At 38.5% G+C, this 22,675-nt stretch overlaps 6 protein-coding genes across 6 annotated transcripts; 4 read left to right on the forward strand and 2 right to left on the reverse strand.

Moving 5' to 3' along the window:
• Window positions 1-60: 60 nt before the first annotated feature.
• CBG03596 lies at window positions 61-4,386 on the forward strand (the record flags this gene model as incomplete). Its single annotated transcript, XM_002647024.1, has 7 exons — window positions 61-173; window positions 604-717; window positions 1,381-1,482; window positions 1,775-2,041; window positions 2,302-2,427; window positions 2,473-2,577; window positions 4,275-4,386. 7 exons carry the CDS (start codon window positions 61-63, stop codon window positions 4,384-4,386), a joined length of 939 nt encoding a protein of 312 aa, XP_002647070.1.
• A 1,211-nt stretch (window positions 4,387-5,597) lies between these two features.
• On the forward strand, window positions 5,598-6,943 carry Cbr-nit-1 (the record flags this gene model as incomplete). The annotated part of the gene is made up of 3 exons (XM_045244415.1): window positions 5,598-5,809; window positions 6,192-6,511; window positions 6,627-6,943. 3 exons carry the CDS (start codon window positions 5,598-5,600, stop codon window positions 6,941-6,943), a joined length of 849 nt encoding a protein of 282 aa, XP_045092440.1.
• Window positions 6,944-7,778: 835 nt separating this feature from the next.
• On the forward strand, window positions 7,779-8,711 carry CBG03598 (the record flags this gene model as incomplete). Its single annotated transcript, XM_002647026.1, has 3 exons — window positions 7,779-7,862; window positions 7,911-8,366; window positions 8,439-8,711. The coding sequence occupies 3 exons, from the start codon at window positions 7,779-7,781 to the stop codon at window positions 8,709-8,711; spliced, it is 813 nt and encodes a 270-aa protein (XP_002647072.1).
• Window positions 8,712-8,774: 63 nt separating this feature from the next.
• Window positions 8,775-10,743, reverse strand: CBG03599 (the record flags this gene model as incomplete). The annotated part of the gene is made up of 5 exons (XM_002647027.1): window positions 8,775-9,077; window positions 9,743-9,928; window positions 9,984-10,166; window positions 10,215-10,318; window positions 10,461-10,743. 5 exons carry the CDS (start codon window positions 10,741-10,743, stop codon window positions 8,775-8,777), a joined length of 1,059 nt encoding a protein of 352 aa, XP_002647073.1.
• A 388-nt stretch (window positions 10,744-11,131) lies between these two features.
• On the reverse strand, window positions 11,132-12,602 carry Cbr-ccdc-47 (the record flags this gene model as incomplete). Its single annotated transcript, XM_002647028.1, has 3 exons — window positions 11,132-11,893; window positions 11,950-12,363; window positions 12,411-12,602. 3 exons carry the CDS (start codon window positions 12,600-12,602, stop codon window positions 11,132-11,134), a joined length of 1,368 nt encoding a protein of 455 aa, XP_002647074.1.
• A 4,120-nt stretch (window positions 12,603-16,722) lies between these two features.
• On the forward strand, window positions 16,723-22,102 carry Cbr-pat-3 (the record flags this gene model as incomplete). Its single annotated transcript, XM_045244416.1, has 8 exons — window positions 16,723-16,923; window positions 17,185-17,389; window positions 17,450-17,853; window positions 18,406-18,842; window positions 20,041-20,379; window positions 20,400-20,911; window positions 21,697-21,983; window positions 22,031-22,102. The coding sequence occupies 8 exons, from the start codon at window positions 16,723-16,725 to the stop codon at window positions 22,100-22,102; spliced, it is 2,457 nt and encodes an 818-aa protein (XP_045092441.1).
• Between the last annotated feature and the right edge of the window lie 573 nt (window positions 22,103-22,675).

A 22,675-nucleotide genomic window follows, 5' to 3' on the forward strand; every position in this document is an offset into this window, starting at 1 on the left:
AAAGCAACAAAAAAATCTTGAGAAACTATACTATTCCCTAAACTTCGCATATAAAATATTATGGTGGCGTCATCTGTAAAACTAGATCCCATATTCGAGGATGCTCCTTTATTACCACCATTGCCTGAGGATAAGAATCCCATCGGGCATCGGTTTGAGTCTGAACCAACTAGGTAAGGTTTGAGCTTAATTATCTCGGCCCCTGTAAGAGATATAAAAAATTTGTAAATTTTCTCAGTTGTCAAAACTTTGATATCTCTACAGGGAACCGAGATAATTAGGCTCAAAGTAAGAGTCAATGCTCTAACAGCACGTCATCCCTATACTTGATCTCTGAGCTCAATTATCTCGGCTCCTGTAAGAGATATCAAAAATTTGTGAACTAGCAAAATGTTAATGATATTATGATAAATATCTTATCAGTTGAGATATTTTTGATATCGTTTATAGGAACCGAGATAATTGAACCCAAAGTTCGTTACATAATCTCTCTGTAAAGCTTTGACGTCTAATTTGTCTCTGTGTAGCTGTTTCCTCAAAAATTAATTTTTCGAATTCCCGCCACTCCATTTCTATTCCATTCAAGACCCAAACGAATTCCAGAGCCAACGCACTTGCGGCGGCGAAACGGCTGCTTGACGATTCGCGTGGACAATCGTGGGAGCAGTTAGCCAGAAAGTACACGCTAGGTCTATCAGCGGCGCCTTGTGTTGAGAGGTGAGAGATAGAGGGGAAAGTAAACAACAAAAGTTGGAGGGCAGAAGATAAGGGATGATAAGAGAGAAGATCTCTGAAGATAATGATAACAACAAACTTATTGATGATTGGGTTGAGGGCAAAATGGAATCTTTCGTTCTGAATTGTCTTGGAGTAGAAAATTTGTGGAAGAGGTTAACCAAGATCATACCATTTTGGTACCTTTAGTAGGAAATAACATACCTTAAAAGGGCTAATTCAAGACCTCTCAAGATGTACTTTATCCCGACCTATGAGAGATATCAAAAATTTGTCAACTGATTAAATAATTTTGATATCATAATAAAAGTTTTGTCAGTTAACTAGTTTTTAATATCTTTCACAGGAACCAAGATAAATCAGCTCAAAGTTTGACTGTTAGGTGACTACAACTTTCTAGGGAAGGCACCGCTTACTTAGGTTAAGGTTAAGCCAAAACCTAAGGTACGCGTTATAACCTACATATATCATCTAAAAGCTGAAAGTTTGCTCATTCCAAAATCAATTTTAGAATAGACATTGTCCGGGTAGTTTTCGAAAAAATGGATCATGAGTTCCGAAAAACCGACTTTCTCTAGTTACGGTGCTTCTATTTAAAGCTGAGGAATATTGAAAAAGCTAATAATGAAACCATGATTTTTCCAGATTATCCGAAGAAGAACTCGACGAAAGTTTCGACACCATGCCAGAATACCATAACTACCGTTTCAACCGCAGCAGATCTGTCGATCTTAGCTCAATTTCTAGGTAAGATATTTCGAAAGAAACCGACTTAAACCAAGTTCACTTTAGTCAAATTTATCTCGGTTCCTATAAGAGATATCAAAGATTAGTCAACTGATAAAATGCTTATTATAATATCAAGAATATTTTATCAATTAATTACCTTTTGATGTAACACACAGGGACCGAGAAATATTGCCTAAAACTCGGGTAATCACTTTCGAAGGTAGGACTTATGGATTGCGATTTCTAGGATCAAACCTCCATATTTCAAGGGAAATAGGACCCTTCCTAAAACTCAGCTTCAATCTTTCAGGGAAAAATACCTGTCAAGATGGTCCAGAGAAAACACACCGGTGGACAACGAGAAGCGGTACGCATCTCACGTTCGTCGTAGCTACACTCCAGTCCGTGACATCGCCTCAGTCGAACATGTCAACGATGGGAACCTTCATCGTTCGAGAACCCCAATTGCAGCCGTCACAGCTCCGTATCACACGAATATTCACTACCGATCGGAAATCGAACCATTCCGAAAATACGATACATTCGGTTTGAGAACCTGGAGCTACCCAATCTATAAGTGAGTTTCTTTATTCTTATGATCTTTTTCCTTGAAGCCTAGCTTCTTTTTTTTTGCATTTGTGTCAAAAAAATTTTTCTCTTGCCACTGGCACGTCAGTTTAACAATTCGGGGTTCGAAGTGTCATGGCATGTTGTGTTTTTTCGTTCAAAAATACATTCTCATAGACTTTATGAGGCTCATAGAAATTTGAGAAAAAAGAATGGGGAGAAAAATGTGTCAGGGATGTCATAACTCGTGAAGTTTCGAAGCTTTTCCAGATACGTATACGGACGCGAGGGTGACTACCGACGACCATACTCATTCGATAGAAATTACGGGACCACACCAGTCTATACACCACCACAGCTTGCCGCAGAATCACGACCGATCACGACGAGACGGGGGTATTTATTTCGGTTAATAAGGGCTTAATTACCATGAGTTTTTAGATACTCCGGCTATTCGTATCTTGCCAATGAGACCCACTTTGACATTGCCAGCCGTCCGAAGAGTTTGAGCTCATATATGTACAATACAAAGTACCTGGGAACAACGTAAGTGAAGGGAGGGTTGTAGGCAGTACAAAAAAGTAATTTTGTATTACACAGTCTTTTAAAGATAGCGGGACATGTAAAAAATATTTTTCTTGAAATTCCGTTTATATACGCCTATCGAGGAGTTGAACTTGTGGACCCAACTCTGGAGGTGCCGCGCCGCANCCGCGAGCTGAGCGGTGGTGGGCCCCCAAGTTCNACTCCTCGAGGGACTTATATTAATTGAATTACGAGAAAATTATTTTCTGATGAACTTCAATTTACGTTTTTGCTATTGAAATTACAGTGCATTTTTCAAATAACCCTTCAATTGTTTTTTCATTTAATTCGTATTAACTTTGAACCCTTAAATCTCATTTTCTTTTTTTTTGTAAGAGATATCAAAAATCTATAAACTCTATAAACTACAAAAATTTCGCTGATATTATGTCAAACATTTTATTAGTTGACCACTTTTTGATATCTTTTATAGAAACCGAGATAATTGAGCTCAAAGTTTAATTTAATTTAATTTAATTTGTTTATTGATCAGGTGTAATGAAACAATAGAGGACAGGACATGAAAGACTCAGAAAAAATGCCCCCTCACGAGGCCGATCTGAGTAGGGGAGGGGAAACGGGATAATTTAGATATTTGACACAGGAAAGATGTAACCGGTAGAAAAAGAAAAATAGGGAGCAAATATATCAATAACGGGTAATACTGGAAGAAATTAAGGATTCAAACTCGGAAGGTAGGAGAAATCGGGTAACTTGGGAAGTGATGGCGTTCCACAGGGGAACAATTGAAGAAAAATAGTCAGAGGAGTAGGGCTGAACAATAATTAAGTTCATAGGGCGACGAGGGGAGGAGGAGTATTTGACATGTGCATTTAGGTTAGGAAAGTAGGCGGAGCCATTTAAAAATTTATAGAGAAGAATTAGTTGAGCTTTTAGCCTACGATGTCGAATGGAGAACATATTGAGGATAGAGAGACGATCAGAATAGGAACTGTACTGGATATTACAACGCTGGAAAATACACTTAGAGAAAAACCTTAAGGGAGATTCTAGTTTTAGAGCAAGGCGAGAAGAAGGCGGAGGGGAATAAACTACAGAACAGTATTCAAGAATCGGGAGAACATAACATTTGAAAAGATGAATGTAGAATTTTGGAGACTTAGATCTAAATGACTTTAAGAGTTGTTTGGAACGGAGAAGAGCTAAAGATGTGATTTTGTTGATGTGAGCAGAGAATTTGAGAGAGGAATCAGTAATGAGTCCCAAGGAATCAGTAATGAGTCCCAAAGTTGACGGTTAATATAGGCGTTTCGTTAGAGTGCGTACTGTAATTTTGTACGCTAATATCTCAGGAACCATCAAAGCTAGAAAAAATTGTTAATTAGCAAAATGTGCAAAATTTTAATTGCTACTTGTTAACAGTTGGCACATTTTTCATATCTGTTATCGTTTTTGAGATATGCGCAATTTAAATCCATGATGTATGTAGCACAGAGCAGAGATCTTTTGTTTTGAGCCAATTTTTCTTGTTTTCTGTAAAAGATATCAAAAAGTTGTCAACTGATGAAATGTTTATCATAATATCATAAATATTTTGTCAGTTGATTACTTTTTGATAACTCTCACAAGAACCGAGATAAATTAGATCAAAGTTGAAAGCAAGGCATTTTCCCTAATCCTTCTTATTATTTTTCTAGATCCGCCCCATGGTACTGGTCCTACTACGGCAACAGTCATCTCCGCCACTTCAACAGCTATCGTCCACACAACTACACAAGCTCCACTGCCAGCTGGTCCCGCTATTATTAACTTTCGATCGATTCTTCTTTCCCCCCTGTTCTTCCCCTGCCACGTCATCGCTATTCTCTTCTTCTTCCCCCAAAATCTTGTAGGCTTTTGCGATCGACCTCTTCTTTCCCAACCCAATTTTATCAGTTTTTTTTTAAAAATTAAACACAAAACTTTATTTGTAAAAAGTCCCAAACATTTCTCTCTCCACGACTATAGAGTTATATATGGTTAATAAATTCTTCAACTTGATTTTTGATTTTGGGTTACTATACTTATGAACAGTCAAATGAAAGGCATCAGAACTGACGTAACAGCCAAGCATCTGGAAATAGATCATATCGTATTTAATAGTACCGTAAAACCTGATTACGGTAGTTCGCCCGGACACCAGATATTCTCTTCCACAGCTCTGATAAGAGACTATTAAACCAATTCAATTAATAGCATACTTGTGGAAAAGATGGCCGGCCCGCGGCCATCTGAGATTTTTCTGGAAGCGGGCCGGCCCGCTTTTTGAAAATTTCGAAATTTTAGAGCAAATCATCATTTTTCAAGATGGCTTTTCTCCTTAATAAATAAAAATCCACACTAGAGGACGATTCTGTCGAAAAAAACTGTTTTGAGGTCGTTTTTAGAAAAAAAATTTCATCCTTGGCTTAATGAAGTTTGATTTTTTTGCTAAAAATTCAATTAAAATGACTTTTTTGGATGGTTGTATGCATTTGGATTAATATTTGTGCTATTAAAAATATATTGGCACATTTGAAAAGTAACATTTTCGAAAAGTTGTCCTAGGCGGCCCGGCCCGGCCATCCACATGTATGATTAATAATAATAGTAAGGTTACCTTGAACCCGAAAGTACTTGGTATTTTGATCTCCTTGCGGCCTACGTGATTTTCAGAACAATCCTTGGTAGCCTACAAATAGAAAAACACACATACACTATATCTTATCATTCTCACTAATTGTCATCATTTGGTCACTCATATAAAACACACTGTTTTCTGTTTGGTCACTTTCCCCTTTTTTCTTATTCCCTCTCTGTTTCTGTTTTTCCCAACGCCTCCCAACTTTGAACCCATATATCTCGCTTATTGTAAGAGATATCGAAAAGTAATTAACTGACAAAATGTTTATCATAATGCCAATCACATTTTCGTAGTTGACAAATTTTTGATATCTTTTACAGGAACCGAGATAAATTAGCTCTATTTAAGAGGAAAAAAAATGCCAAAAATCGCCATTGTCCAAGCCGGTACAGTACTCTATGACAAGTCTGCAACACTGGCTAAAGTCAAAAAATATGTGGATGAGGCAGCTGGAAATGGTGCAGAATTGGTTCTATTCCCAGAAGCATTTATTGGTGGATATCCGAAGTGGAACAATTTTGGGATCACAATGGGTACAAGGACACCAGAAGGAAGGAAGGAATTCAAAAGGTTGGTAACCTACCGTGCACTTCGAGCTCAATTATCTTGGTTCCTATCGAAGATATGCAAAATTTGCTTACTAAAAAATGTTGGCAATTTCATGCTTAACATTTTATCAGTTGACCACTTTTTGTTATCTTTTGTAGAAACCGAGAAAATTAAGCTCAAAGTTGAGTGACTTCTTTATGAACTCATAATATATTTGTAGGATCTTTGAGCTCAGTTATCTCGGTTGCCATGGAAGATATCAAAAATTGTTAAATTGATAAAATGTCGGTTATATTATGATAAACATTTTATCAGTTGAAGACTTTCTGACATCTTTCAAAAGAAACGAGATAGCTGAGCTCAAAGTAAAATATGAGTTAAAATTATGTAATTTGACTTCCAGATACTTCGAAAACGCTATCGAAGAGCATGGCGAAGAATCAAAGGATTTGGAAGCGCTAGCTGGTCAGAAAAACATTCACATCGTGATTGGAGTTGTAGAACGGGAAGCAGGTACTTTGTATTGCTCAGTTTTCTTTTATTCGCCTGACGGATACCTTGGAAAGCATCGAAAACTGTTGCCAACGGCACTGGAAAGATGTGTATGGGGCCAGGGGGATGGGTCGACGATGCCGGTGTTTGATACGAAGGTTGGAAAGCTCGGAAGTGCGATTTGTTGGGAGAATTATATGCCCCTTTATAGAATGTCGCTGTATAATAAGGGTGAGTCCCAGTCGTTCATTTCACTTGCTATAATCCTATTTTTCCAGAAATTCAAATCTATCTGGCTCCAACTGTGGATGATCGGGATGTCTGGCTATCAACGATAGGACCATAGCGTTGGAAGGGAGATGCTTCGTAGTCTCCGCTTGTCAATTCCTCAAAAGCTCCGCCTATCCATCAGATCACGTTCTCCGTAAAGAACACGGAGACGATACTATTCTAATCCGTGGAGGATCTTGCGCAGTTGACCCACTTGGAGCCGTTCTAGTTGAACCAGATTTTACACAAGAAACCATTCGATATGCAGAATTTGATTTATCCGATATTGCTCTTGGAAAAATGGATTTGGATGTTGTTGGACATTACAGTAGACCTGATGTCTTTCAACTTACTGTGAATGAGAAACCAATGAGTACAGTAACCCGGAATTGAAGAAAACAGTTTTTTGAGTTTTTATTGTGTAAAAAAGTTTTGTATAATAAAATGATTTTTGTAATTCTTGTCCGAGAATTTTCGAGAATTTTTTAAAAGGGCATTGTCGGTCCTGAAGCGAAAACAGCGAAATATTTTGAATATTGTCGAATTAAAAAAAGTGTGACCTGGAAAATTTCGCGGGCGGCTTCCCGGTCAATTTTCGAGGCCTTGCCCCAGAAACACTACGGTAGTAAACGAAACTTATTTCTGTGAATTTAGTGTGATTTTCTGAACAAAATTTAGATTTCTTGGTAGGAAAATGATCGCTAGCATCTTTCGAATCTGTTTTTCATCGGAAAACCGAACTTAATTGCGAAAGTAGCTCGAACGAGGCGAAAATCTGAAATATTACGTTTTTGCCGCACTTTTTCGTAGATCAAAAAAAGCTACGCCTTTCAAATTTTCAGGTCCCACTTTTTTTAATTCGACAATAAATGCATGCACCTTCAATACAGTGTCTCACAATTAATTATTTTAGCTGTTTTTCGGTTCAATTGAAGATTCATGAAAACCCAGCGAAGATTAGGGAAAAATTGCGAGAAATTGAGAGAAAAAAGCAAAAATACAAAGATTTCGAGGTACGGTATCAAAGGCGTATGCGTTTATACAAAAAACTTCCGCTATTTTATAGCGCTAAAAACACATATTTGAGCGGCCGACGTTTCCCCGGCGTTGGCGCGCGATTGGAGCGCACTTGCATACCTTTCTTTATCGCGATTTCGTCGTTTTTATTGAATTTTAGAGGTTTTCAGGCACAAATTCAAATAAAAATTAAAATTTCCAGGCCTAAAAAATGCCAGAAGAAGGATTCTACAGTTTTTCAAGCCAATCGTCACGAGAATTGACAGAAGAGGACAACGAGAAACTTTCCAAGCAGGTACCCTCCTTTTTTCGAGTTTTAGAGCTGAAAATCATTTATTTACAGACAGTTATCAGCGATTTCAAAAAGAACAAGCTGGAAATCGAGGCGAGGAAAAATTGGGACAAATTCTATAATCGAAATAAAAACAATTTCTTCAAAGATCGAAATTGGAGTGCGGAGGATCTGAAAATCATTTGTCCGGATATAGATTTCGAGAAAGAACTCCTATATCTCGAGGCAGGTTGTGGTGTCGGAAACATGCTTTTTCCACTGGTCGCCGAGATTCCAAAACTGAAATTATTCGCGTTCGATTTCTCAGCCAACGCTGTGAGAATGTTGGAAGAACGAGCAAAAGAGCTGGAGCTCCCGGTGGCAACCGCAGTCGTTGATTTGTCAATTCCTTCGAACTCATCGCCATTTGACGAGCAAGTCGATCTAGCCACGTTGATTTTCGTTATGTCAGCTATTCATCCGGACAAAATGAAGATTGCGGCGGAGAATATGAGGAATTTAGTGAAGGTGGGCCAATTTCTTGTCGAAAAATTCAGCCAGATTCTAAATTTTCAAAACGTCGACTGCTACTTCTTCCAGATCGGCGGCTCAGTCGTTGTACGTGACTACGGAATCAACGATCACGCGATGATTCGATTCGGGCGAGAAGCACGAATCGCTGATAGATTCTACGTTAGACAAGATGGCACGCGAGCCTATTACTTTGATTTGGACGAACTTTGCGGATTTTTCGAGGCTTCTGGATTCAAATGCGAACGGAAGGAGTACCTCCATCGAATTACTATCAATCATCAGAAGAATTTAAAGGCGCCCCGGATTTTTGTGCAAGCTCGATTTGTTAGAATTGATTGATTATTTTTTGTAATTTTGTTGTTGTTGAAATTTCTATTGTTACATTGAAAATATTAAAAATATTTATTTGCACGAATAATGCACCCCATCAAGTTCTCTCAACGTCGCCGCCGCCACTTCTGGAGAGATATCCCTTTGTTTCTCAGCGAAAACCTCATATCCAGCGAGGAATTTCGGTACTGTTGCAGAGCGAAGAAGTGGAGGAAAGAAAGACAAATGGAGCTGCCAAAATGAGCAGTCAGTTTTCAAATAGGTCCCAGTTGGTGCTCCCGACCATCCCATCATATAGGGGAAGGAGCATTGGAAGATGTTGTCGTACTTGATAAGCAGGTCACGTAGAATTGCGGAGAGTGATTGTTTTTCAGCCTGGAATGGTTTGAAAAGTTATTGTCAATAGAGCGCATTACACACAGCTGTGTTCGAACTTCTACGGTATGCTTTTGCGCTTTAATGAGTAAGTGCTGTAGCGATGTTTACGGTCTAAGAAAAATCTATTTTTATGTCGAAAATCAATTCAAAATTGATAGAAATTTGAATTTTTAGCGATTTAAATTTTCGCCACGTCACATCTCTGGTAATCGTTTTCCAACCAGATTCGGGAAAATTCCGGAGCAGAAATGGCTAGATCTGGTTAGAAAATTGTCCGAATCAGGTTGGGAAATTAGCTTTCTCGGTCGGATCTGGTCAGAAAATAAAAACTTTCCGAATCTAGTTGGAATTTTACTCGAATCTGGTTGGAAAATTGCCAGAAACTGGTTAGAAACCGATTACCAGAGTTCCTCAACAAAGCGCAATAGCATATCACGGCAGTTAGAACACTGTGATTACAGGACATCGCGGAAGGGAACCTGGATTCGAATTTCCGCAGTCAGCCAAGTTCGGCGTAGCGGTCAACGCTTTAGTTTTCAGAAAAAACGTTCGAAAAATTTGAAAACTGAAAAGTATCCAAATTTTTAGAGAAGTACAACGAAGCGCACTTTCTATAGGTCTCCGTTCGCGATGCTCTGTTGCCAGTAGAGCGCATTCCTAACCTCCATCAAATCAGTGAACCTTGCCACGTGGCGATTCGGAAGAAGCATCGTCTCAAATGGCCAAAACGCCCAATAAGGCACCAGCCATGTCCAATGCTCATTTCTCATAATTATCCGCTCTTTTTTCGTTATTTCTTGATCCAAATAATCTACCAACATTACTTTACCATGCTTCTCGAAGTACTTCTGGAAATGTAATTCTCGTTAGAGCGCGTTTTGCAAAATTCTCACTAGAGCGTACTTTCTGACTATCGTGCTTTTTCTGTGGAATACTCGGAAGATAATTCGACGCCCATAACTGTCCATGCGGGTGCATATTCGAGCAGCCAACCACGGCTCCTCGATTTTCGAATATTTGAACCCAATCGTATTTTGGACATAGTTCTACGTATTGCTGGTGCCAGAGGTTGATAACAGTGCGGATCTGTTAAACGCGCTCTAATGAACTGAAACTTCAAAAGAGCTTCGTTACCTCTTCTAAACTCATCTGTGCCAACGTCTTCTGACTATCGGGGTGATAACAAATCACTCGGCAAACTCCTCGCACTTCTTGCTGCTTGAATAAATCGGAATTTTCTGGAAAAAAATTTGAAAAATTGGATTTTTGAATTTTCGAATTTTCTGAAAAAAAACTGAAAAAGCACGAAAATCAAGAAAAAAATTCAAAAAATAACAATATTTCTAGGCTACTGTAGTTTTCGTGGTAGGACCATTATACCTTCTTTGCCAGCGCATCCATCGAATTCTGTAAACGACGGAAAATCATTTTCAAACACAAAAGTGCTCAAATAATCCTCGTTTTTCGCTCCAGAAGACCTGACGCCTCCTGGAGCCAGCGGGTTGGTGGTGATAGAAGACGTCACGTCGTCTGGATTCTTCTCGGAACTTCCAGATTTTTCAGTCTTGGCACCTTGCCAAGGCCGATTTATCCGATTCACCGCTACTATAATCCACTCATCGATAAGGGGGTTGTACCTCCGGAAATTGTTTATTTTCGACATTTTTTACTGGAAATTATTGATTTTTCAAAAAGAATTTTTCAGAAAAGAGAATAAAAATCGTTGAATTCGAAGCCCCTATACAATGTAAAACATAACTTATTAAATTTATTAAAACTGTGAACTGTATACTACTATTCAAATTCAAGTGACGGGGATTTGCATAATGCAAATCCACTAGAGAATTTTGAATATTTTGAAAGATCGGGAATTTTTTTGAGAGAAGAGAGAAGAGAAAGAATTGATTGTTGATGATGGGTGGATGAAAAGATAATCAAGTTTGAAAAAAAGAATTGAGCTTGTGGCAAAAAATTTGGTACGAAGGGAATGATAATAAATAAATATATAGAGGTGCTTTAAATTAAACAAAAAAAGAACATAAATCAATAAATTATTTCACTTTCATCTGCTTCATCTTCGGCTGCTTCGCCTTTGCCTCCTTCTTCAGCTCCTTGGCTTCCAGTCGTCGTTGTCTCTCCGGATCGTGCTCGTCCATCAGCTTCTGCTTCCTCTCGCGTGTCTTCTCCTCTTTTCTAGCCTGTGCTGCTTCTTGACGGAAGGCGTGCGTCTGCTTCAAGAAAGCCTCCTCGAACTCCTTTCTCTTCCGTTCAGCCTTCTGCTTGGCATCCTTACTCAACTTCATCTTCTTCACCCGATCGATCAAATAGAATACCAAGTTCAGAATCTCAGCGGCAGACTCCTCATCCTGACCCAGCTTCGCAAGATTCAACGACATGAACATGTATCGTTGTGGCTCTGGAAGTCGTGTATAGCTCTCTCCCTCGGCTGGCTTTGGTCCTGTGTATTGATCGGAGATGTGAATGAATTCGATTGCCTCCTCGTGTTTCCTCAACAATGAAACAACTCCTGGCTCGAGAATCGAGTAGACCACCTCATTCTGATCCGCGTAGAGTTGCCACGTGGCTGGTAGATTGAGCTGCTGAGCGACTTGCTTCTTCTCGGAAACGTAGCTATTCAAATCGAACATTTCTCGGAAGTTCTTCGTCGCGATTTTCTTCTCTCCAACGGCGAAAATCAGCGGATCCACGTCGTTTCCACCTTCGAGACTGACTTTGATGGTCATCTTGTCGGATGAAGGGTCATAGATGTCTAAGACTCGGGAGACCAGGTCTTGGCGCTTGATGGTTTTCATCTGGAATGATTTGGATGTTATATGGGAAGGAATGGCTTGAAAAATTAAGAAATTACCTGCAAGAAGAGGGAATGAACATTGACACGCCCTGAGCACCAAGCGGAAAACGACGAGTCGGTGTCTCTCTTCAAAGTTGGCTCGAGCTTATCCAAATCGGTCACTCCGTCATCTCCAACGACTGCGAATTGCTCCTCAAGAGTCGGGCGACACATCTCGAAAACTGTGTGAGCAATGGAGGAATTTGTAGTCTTTCCGATAATATAATTGATGAGATAAATGAAAATAATGAGCACAACGATTCCCTCGACTTGGTACGATGCCCAGTTTGAACGGAAATGGGCGGGGACATCGGTGAATTTCAAGGATTGCACTGGCGTTGGCTCATCTGGATCTACTTCTTTGATTTTTTCAGAGTCATCAGATTCATCCTCATCGACAACACCAAAATCATCGTCTTCAAAATCGTCTTTCTGAAATAAAAAATCGTCAAAATAAGACGAAAATTCTAGAATCCTACCTGAACAATGGGCGGCACGGATTTCCGATCTTCTTGCTTTGCATCTGGCGCGTTCGTCACCACGACGCTATCTGCAAACTCATCTTCCTCAAACTCGGCAAACTCGTTGTCGTCCGAAGCAGCGCCGGCGCTGAACCCGCTAGAGCAGAATAAAATAATGGCTAAAAAGCCGAAAATCCTTGTGATTTTCATGATTAAAGAGGTTGAAAAGACCCGAAATTGAGTGTTCTAGCTGAAATAATATTTTTTTTGAGTGTGAAAATCGAACAATTCGCGAGAAAAAGAGCCGAAAAGATGACGAGAACTGCAAAAATAAACGGTTTTCTCGAGGGAACGCCCCTTTTTGCAAGCGGCGCGCGCGGTTTTGGCAAGGGTGCCGCATGGAGATGGGGTTTTCTGGGATTAGTTCGTTTTGAGGTTGTTGGAATATTTTCTAAGAGAAACTCAATTAATAAGGGTTTTTCCATCCGAAAGTAGTTGAAATAAAACACACAATTACATACAAACCCCTAAAGTTGTCTTAGATCCCATAAAAACCAGAAATTCGCCCGATAAAAGAGGTGAAAGTTATGATAGATTAGGCAATAAAACGCAAGTGATTTCGGAGGATGATTGCGTTTTTTTGTAAAAGGAATCGATTTATTTGAAGTTCTTTGAGTTGATAATGATTAAATTAGGTCCTTTTTTTCTATTTATTCTAGAATTCCTTCTAGAAAATGTTCCTTTATTTTCCCACCGCCCTTCTCTCTTTTCCCATCAAAAATGTGTATGGTTGAGTGATGATAAGTCTCTGGGGAATTTTCGAAATATCTCTCTTTCATAACTGGCCGCCGACATCCCCTTTGAATACTTTTAGTTGAGTTTTTTAGTTCGAAGTTTCTTTCTTCAATCTTCAAAATACTATTTTATTTAGCTACAGTAATCCATTTCAAATTCAGAGAGACGCAGAGAAGCTAGAGTGCTTTAGCTTCTCTGGGAACTTTAAAGTCGCATAGCTCTAAAACTGTAAGAGCTAGACAAAAGTTGTGAATTACGAAAATGTGTAAAATTGAATTTCACACATTTTTCTAGTCGCTAACTTTTTTTTCTAGCTTTTCCAGTTTTTGAGATAATTTCGAATTTCATGAAAGTACCGAAAATGAAAAACTGAGAAATTCCAGTTTTGGTGGGATTTCAAAAGGAAATTTTTGAGACCCTTCTAGAAGTTTCCGGAAATGTTCTATTTTCGATGCGAAAATTTGAGGTTTCGCTTTGGAAAAATCTTTTGTGAAAAAGTCGCCCTTTAAATCGCTGTATTAGCTCTAAATGACGTCCTACCTATATGAGCATTTTGAGCTCAATTATCTCAGTTCCCATGAAAGATATCAAAAATCTGTCAACTGATGAAATATTTATCATTATATCACCAATATTTTATCAGTCGACAGATTTTTTTGATATTTTTTATAGGAACCGAGATAATTGAGCTGAAAAAGCACGTATAGGGTGGGTTGCTATTAGAGCGGATACGGCAATTTTCCAAGATTACGTAACCTAGAAAAATGAAGCGGTCACTCTCATCAATCTCAATAGCCTCCCAAACTATCCTCTTCTTAATCTCAATCTCTCTCTCTCTCTCTCTCTCTCTCTCTCTCTCTCTCTCTCTCTCTCTCTCTCTCTCTCTCTCACTTTCTGTCCGTTCGCGTCGCTCGCTTCCCCCCTAACAAAAGTACCCAACAGTGACCCTGTTGTCTGCGCCTCCACTGATTCCACACTATTTCCTCTGTCTTTTCTGCCATTAAACACACACAAGGGCAGTTGTGCAGCAGAGAGAGGGTACTAGTATATGTATGCACCAGATGTCCCGTTTTCCCAATTCCTCCTTATTTTTCGATTCTAAGTTTTTAGAAGAAGATTTTTCGAAATTTCAAGGTTTAATTAAAAAAGATTGTTATCGATTTGATGGATTGCGGAATTTCGGAGGCGGTGACCGGAATCATGACTCACTTTGCTTTTTACTTTTATTTTTAGATAGTTTTGAAATTGAAAATTGCTATTTTCCAAAGTTTTCCGTGTGAATCGAATTTCGATTTTTTTGAAAATTCCAAAAATTATTAATTTGAAATTTTCTAATGAAACCAAAAATCTTGGAAATTATCTAGTTAGCTGATTTTTTTTCCATTTTTTTTCTCAAAATTCAATTAGATTTCATTAACTTTTTAGATTTTCATATTTAACTCTTTTAGAATAATTCCTTGTACGTTGATTTTTTTTCAGCCGCATCCGGCGCCTAATTTTTTCTGCCCTGCGGTATCTCAATTTTGAGCTCAATTATCTCGGTTCCTGTATAATATAGCAAAACTTTGTCAACTGATAAAATGTAATATGACTAAAATTTTATCAGTTGACTAAATTTTGATATCTTTTACAGGAAACGAGATAATTGAGCTCAAAGTTCCTACAAATATATTATGTGCCACAAAGTGGTCTCTTAACTTTGAACTTAATTGTCTTGGTTGCTATAAGAGATATCAAACATTTGTAAACCGATAAAATGCTTATCATAATATCACCAACATTTTGTTAATTGACCACTTTATGATATCTCCTACTATGACCAAGATAAAGGAGCTTAAAGTTATCATCTTGATTTCGTAATTTTGAACGACTATGATCCTTCTTCTGAATCCTTCCATTTCGCAATTCCCTTCTCATCGGTCTCTGATGTCTCCAGAGCATCTTCTCACTCTTTTTACTCTTTCTGTTTCTTTCAAGACACTGGCAGGTGTAACCTTCTTTCTCTCTTCCTTTTTACACTGGTCCCAGCAAGAGCAGCACTCTGTCCCAACGATCGCCTACACTATCTATCTCGTTCCTTGAGAGAGAGAGAGAAAGAGAGAGAGAGAGAGAAAGAGAGAGAGAGAGAGAGAGAGAGAGAGAGAGAGATGTGCCAGCAGAGGCAGCCAGTTGATCCCGTCGGGAGAGAGCACTTGGCAGATCCGCCCACGTTCTTGACTGCTGGGTACCACGGTTAGAGGAGGATCCCCGAGTTGTTCCTTTTATCGATTTTTTTTTATTTGCATATAGTGACGTTCTCTATCTATATGCGCTTTGAAACTAGTTGTTCTGCAATTTGTCGAACAAAATTTTAATTCTGCTGGAAAATAGCTACGAAATTTGTACGGATTTTCCAGAACCTAACCTTTGTCTAGAATAAAAACTTTGTCCCAGAAAACACTAATTCTGTCAGCTTTCTAGTTTTCTTCATAATTTATAACCTATGAATTTCAAATTTAGCCACTTCTTTCCAGCCTTTTCTAACATGTATGACTAACTCTTCTTCTTCTTTCTTTTTTACACTTTTAGATCAATTTTGAGCGAATGTTTTTTTCTTTCTCACGGTGTGTTCATTGACACCTCACCTCCTAAATAAACAGAAGAACAAGAACAGTTATTAGAGAAATAGACACCTACATAGACATTTGTATGGCCTAGTTTTGATGTGTAGGAAAAAAAGTTCTGAACCTTGTGATCCTTGAAATCTTGTATTTTATAAATCCCAGATTCGAGTTTTCCGGTTTTCAGTCTTTGAAAATTTCTACAGTAGCCGCCAATACATATTTTACGAATTTTGACTTTTTCCAGTGGAAAATAGTCAACTTTAGAGCCTTTGGAAAAGTAGTTCAGACTATTTCTATTTGTCTGAAAATTTTAGAGTATGCTAAACTAAGATAGAGCTTCAATTTTGCAGTTGACAACTTTTTGATACAAATTCAGCCGAACGAGAAAAGCGGTTTTAAAGTGCCACAACGCAGATTTAGGCACTTTTTCGGTTTCAAACGGCATATCTCATCAGAATGAAACTTGACAAAAAAGTTGCCAAATACAAAAATGAAGCTCTAATTTTGTTGAACATAATCTGAAATTTTCAGCCAAATTGGAAAATTTTTAGCTACTTTTTTAGGATACCTAAGTTGACAGTTTACACTGAAAAAGTCGAAACACTATGTATTTTTTGTCCGGCACTATTTCTTCACCTCGATTTATGTATAAACTATTTGAAGAATTCTGAAAAAAATTGACTTCAATTTAATTTTTTTTAGTTGACCACTTTTTGATAGCACTCACAGGAAGCTAGATAAATTAGGTCAAGTTTAGGATCTCCTTGTTTCTATATTTTTCCTGAAACTTCAGAAGTTTTGATTCTTAAAATTTTTGTAACTTTTGAATTTTATAATTCTTTGATAACTCGTTTTTCTTATCAATTTTTTTCTAATTTTAAAAGTTTTCAGGGCATAAACAACCTATTCCATCTGGGGCATATTTCAAAAGTATGCCACCATCAAGACCTCTGCTGCTTTTAGCAGCTCTCCTAATCCCTCTGGCACTAACGGCAAATGACTGGAAAACCGGAGAAGTGACAGGAAAAGTTGTCGAAAAATCCGACTTCCCATGCTACAGCCTGTCCAGAGATAACTACACATGTTCGGCTTGTATCCAGTTCCACGAGTCGTGTGCGTGGTGTGGAGCGCCGGTGAGTCTTAAGGAATTTGAATTATCTGGGTTTCTAGAAGAGATTTTGAAATTCTGTCAATTGAGAAAATGTTGATTATGTTATGACAATCATTTTATCAGTTGACATATTTTAAATAACTCTTAAAGAAACCGAGATAATTGAACTGAAAGTGGGGGTACGGGCGGGGCTGAGCGGCGGCTGCTGAAAAACGGTTTGAAGCACCAGATATTATTATATAGTGACATAAATCAAATTCAAGATTTATTGATTATTTTTCAGATGTTCGATGAAAAGAAGCCATATGCCAGATGTGACAGCCGTGCTAAGCTAATGGAACATGGTTGCCCAGACAGCTACATCGAGGATCCAACTACCAAATTGGACGTCACAGAAGACAGTAAGCTTTCCGATCAAGGAGAAGTTGAATCTGAAGAGGAAGCGGTTCAAATCAAGCCACAGCAAATGTATGTGGAGATTCGACCAAGTGAGTGAAATAATCTTTTTGAAAGATTGCTGATACAAGTCCAGACATTTTTTTCTTCAGAATCCCGAGTTCGCTTCAATGTCACCTATCGCCAAGCTGTTGACTATCCAGTGGATCTCTACTATCTTATGGACTTGTCTTATTCTATGAAGGATGATAAGCAAAAGCTCTCTGAGTTGGGAGATCTTTTGGCAGAAAGAATGAGAACTGTCACCAAAAACTTCCGTCTTGGCTTTGGATCTTTCATTGATAAGAAGCTTATGCCATTCATTGACCCAAGAATCGAGAAACAGTTGTCCCCATGCCCAACTCCATGTGCTGAGCCATACGGATTCAAACATCAAATGTCGTTGACTACCAACACCGCCAAGTTTAAGGCTGAGGTTGAGAAAGCTGAAATTTCTGGAAACTTGGATGCTCCAGAAGGAGGTTTCGATGCAGTTGTGCAGGCTTTGGCGTGTAATGTGAGTTTTCGAAATACTTGGCTTTGAAAATGTGAAATTTTGGGCTTGAAGATCTCATAAAACCGGATAAAAACTTAGCATAAAACCTGAGCTCATAAAACCGGTAAAAATTTCTGTGAGAGGTATCAAAAAGTTGTCAACTAACAAAATGTTTTTGATGTTATGGAGAGCATTTTGTTAAATGAACGTTTTATGATAGCATTCCCAAAAATTGAGATAATTAGGCTTAAACGAACGGAGTGTTTTTATATAACGGACTCCGCCGCACTCCAAGAGAGATGCAGAGAAGTCAGAGCATAGAAGGCTCCCGTTAACTTTGTCAACTAATAAAATATTTATTTTGTTATGATCAACATTTTGTTAGTTGACTACTTTTTTATATCTATCATAGGAAGCGAGAAAAATTGACTCAAAGCTAAAAGGCCCTTATAGTACAGATTTAGGGTATTCATTTGTCTTACTTACTATTAGTTTTTCTAGGAGGTAAGGTCATTTTTAAACTTTCAGCTGTAGAAGAACCTGAATAAAACTTAAAACATATTCATTTTTTAGAAAACCATTGGATGGCGTGAACGCGCTCGTAAAATGATCGTCTTCTCCACCGACGCCGGATTCCATTTCGCCGGAGACGGTCGCCTGGCTGGAGTCGTCGAGCCAAACGATGGATCATGCCATTTGGATCGTGAAGGATACTACACGGAAACCCTCAACCAGGACTACCCCTCCATCGCTCTTCTCCATCAGATGATCAAGGATCGCAAAGCCAATGTCATCTTCGCTGTCACCAAAAACAATCAAGATCTCTATACCCAACTTTCGAATGCTCTTCCAGACGTTTCCTCGTCGGTTGGAGTTTTGGCGAATGATTCTAGAAATATTGTGGACTTGATTGAGAAGGAGTATTTGAAGATCAGTGAGAAGATTATTATGGTCGATAATGCCAATGCGTCAGAGGGATTGAAGCTGACCTATAGATCAATGTGCTTGGAGTAAGTTCTTATTTGAAATTTTGGAAAAAGGAGAGGTAGCTGAAAAATAACCTCTAACAATTTCCTATAGTTTAAAGGTGGGGGGACATGAAAAAAATAATGTTCTCGAAATTCCGTTCAAAAATGCCCCTCGAGGAGTTGAACTTGTGAGGGCGATGATTGAGGGTGCGGCGCCGCTACCGACTGAGCTACGCGGGCAAAGAGAAAGCGAACGCCCGATTGCATACATAAAGGCGAGGACGACAGCTGTACGCAGAGTGACATTAAGCGTTGTACACCGTGACGGTAGAATGCATACTCTAGCTACAAAAAAACTACGAAAAATCTCCTGTCCCCCCACCTTTAAAGTGCAAGATTAAAGTAGGAATTGCCATAAAACCAGGAAAAAATAATCCTAACTTTGAGTCAAATTATCTCGGTTCCTATAAAAGATATCAAAAATCTGTCAACTAACAAAATTTTCAAAATAATATAAGGAATATTTTGTCAATTGCTCTTTTTTGATAGCTCTGATATCCGCCGAGATAAATTTAGTCAAAGTACGTGGAAAGGTTTCTCCTGTAAGAGATATCAAAAAATGTTTAATGGACAAAAAATGTTTTATATTATGATAAACATTTCATCAGTGGACTGCTTTTTCATATCTTTCATAGGAACCGAGATAATTAAGGTTAAACTTGATGATTAGGTACATGCGCGGGGAGGGGGCACGATGCCCCCTTATGCTCTCGGGTCGTCAGCTTTGAGCTTAATTATCTTGGTTTCTGTAAGAGATATCAAAAAATTGCTAACTAACGAAATGTTTACCATAATATCAAAAATATTTTGTTAATTACTCATTTTTTGATTCCCTTAACAGGCTCCGAAATATTTTGGGTTGAACCTGACTTGTCTCTTAGGGTTACGTCGAGGCCCCCTTATAGACCAGCAACTTTGAGCTTAAATATCTAAGTTTCTGTAAAATGTCTCAAAAAAATAATCAACTAACAAAATATTTGCCATATTATGGTGAACAACTTGTTAGTTGATCACTTTTTGCTAGCTTTCACAGAAGACGAGAAAAATTGGTTTAAAATTAGGGAGCCCTTTTCTGTCAGTTTTTAGGGTTTAAAGTGTTTTCGAGTATTCTTGTTGAGAACCACAATATTGCATTTTTAAAGCTTACATACTGACAAACTCAATCATATAATTTTTCCAGCGGAACAACACTCAAGGACACCAACGTCTGTGAGGGAATCCGTGTCGGAGATGAGGTTCAATTCGAAGTAACCCTTGAAAACACCCACTGTATCGATAAAAGAGATTTCGTTCTCCGCATCGGACCATCCGGATTAGATGAGACACTTATTGTGAACGTCAAGGTTCTCTGTGATTGTGATTGCGAACGTCAAGACAGAATTGTGACCAACGCCGCAGAGTGTCATGGTGGAGATATGGTTTGTGGAGTTTGTCGATGCAAGGGAGGAAATGTTGGAAAATATTGTGAATGTAACAGACCTGGAATGTCGACAGCAGCATTGAACGAGAAGTGTAAAAGGTAAATTCCGTAATCTGGAGAATTTGCTTATCAAAAATTTTCAGAACCAACGAGTCAGCCATCTGTGAGGGACGAGGAGTCTGCAACTGTGGAAGATGCGAGTGCAATCCACGTGCCAATCCAGAAGAGCAAATCTCTGGAGAGTTCTGTGAATGCGACAACTTCAATTGCCCAAGACACGACCGTAAAATCTGCGCTGAGCATGGAGAGTGCAACTGTGGAAAGTGCATTTGCGCACCGGGATGGACTGGAAGAGCATGCGAATGCCCAATCTCTACTGATTCCTGTCTCTCGGCAAACGGAAAGATTTGTAATGGAAAAGGAGAATGCATCTGTGGAAGATGTAGATGTTTCGATTCGCCAGATGGAAATCGGTATTCTGGAGCCAAGTGTGAAATTTGCCCAACTTGTCCAACAAAGTGTGTGGAGTATAAGAATTGTGTGATGTGTCAACAATGGCAAACTGGACCACATAATGAGACTGAATGTGATAAGTGCGAATTCAAGGCGATTCCAGTGGATGAGCTGCCAAGTGAGTTGTTTCTGGAGCTGAGCCTTTAAAAAATAGAAAGAAACACTGTCAGAAATATTTCTAAAGGTGGGAGACATGAAAAAATAAACGATTTTCTCAAAAATTCGTTCTTATGAAGTACCGTGCCGCTGAGCTACGGTGACGCCAGCAGTACCGACGTGCCGCTTCGACAGAAAATAACTTCTCCAAACATCAATTTATCAAAAAGTTGTCAAATAGAAAAATGAAGCACATAAGATTGTGCACATTTTGTTAGTTGACAAAATTTTGATAGAAAAATTTGTTCGCGAGATGTTAGGATTTAAAAATTTCGGTTGAAAATGGAAATTTTCGTTCGAAAAAACAGTGTCTCCAACTTTGAGTCAGTTTATCTTGTCAAAAAGCTGTCAACTGATAAAATGTTTATCATAATATCACAAATATTTTCTTAGTTAGAAACTTTTTGATATCTCTTACGAAAATCGGGATAACTAGGTTCAAAGTTGGAAACCCTCTTATTGGAGATGTAATGGAAATTTCCAAACCATTTAAGTTGATATTTTATGACGTAATCAAAGTAGGGGAGTGGGGAGATTTTTTAAAGTTATTTAGAGTTACAGTATGCCTTTTTACGGTGTATAACTTGTGCCACCGTAACTCAGCTGGTAGCGGCGCGGCACCTCCAACGGTGAGCCCACAAGTTCAACTCCTCGAGGGGCTCTCAAAGTTAATTTTGAGCGATAGTTAAAAATTATATTGGGTTTCAAGCTTCTATAAATTAAATTTCAAACATTTCTCATTTCCAGCACTCAACGAAACGACACCTTGCCAATTCGTGGATCCAGCCGACGATTGCACATTCTACTACCTCTACTACTACGATGAAGCCACTGACAACGCGACGGTCTGGGTCAGAAGACACAAGGATTGTCCACCACCAGTCCCAGTCCTCGCCATCGTGTTGGGAGTCATTGCTGGAATCGTTATCCTCGGAATTTTGCTCCTTCTGCTCTGGAAACTTCTTACAGTACTCCACGACAGAGCAGAGTACGCCAAGTTCAATAACGAAAGGCTTATGGCTAAATGGGATACGGTAATATATAACGGAAGTATATTTAGAAATAGAATTATAACTTTCAGAACGAGAATCCAATCTACAAACAAGCCACGACAACATTCAAGAATCCAGTTTATGCTGGAAAAGCTAATTGACCAATTAACTAATTAGAAAAATTATGCTCATCACCACATCTGCCTGCTCGAAACGAGTAAAATAACAATACTTTTCATTCTCAAAATCTCTTTTTTTTTGTATTTTTCAATTTTTTATGACCAACCCCAATTTTTCAAAAATTACGGATTCCTTCTCTTTTTTTGTATAATTAGCCCTCCTCTTATATGCTTTATTATTTCGTCTACCTTCTCATTTCTTTGCCTTTTTGACCAACTTGTACTATTCTCTCATTTGGTGCTTTTATGGATCTTTTCTTGTTTTGTTTTTTAACATAAAAATCCTAAAAATTCAATTTTTCGTATTTTTTAGATCGCAAGAAGTTTAGAGGAGCTGTAAAAACCTGAAAAATCTGAAATTTTGAAATTCTTTCTTCAAAAATCTGGAATTGAAAGATCCTAAAACTGCCTATTCCAAAAACCTGAAATTCAAAAAATCTGAAATTTCGAAAAAAATTTCTTAAAAATTGAGAGTTTTGTTTTTAGGCTGACGGAAGTTGTAATTCTTATGTGCAGCTATAATTCCAAAACTGGGTCATTTCAGTTCCAAAAATT

The sequence above is a fragment of the Caenorhabditis briggsae genome, assembly GCF_000004555.2.
Source record: "Caenorhabditis briggsae complete genome, chrIII, whole genome shotgun sequence".
Lineage (NCBI taxonomy): Eukaryota > Metazoa > Nematoda > Chromadorea > Rhabditida > Rhabditidae > Caenorhabditis > Caenorhabditis briggsae.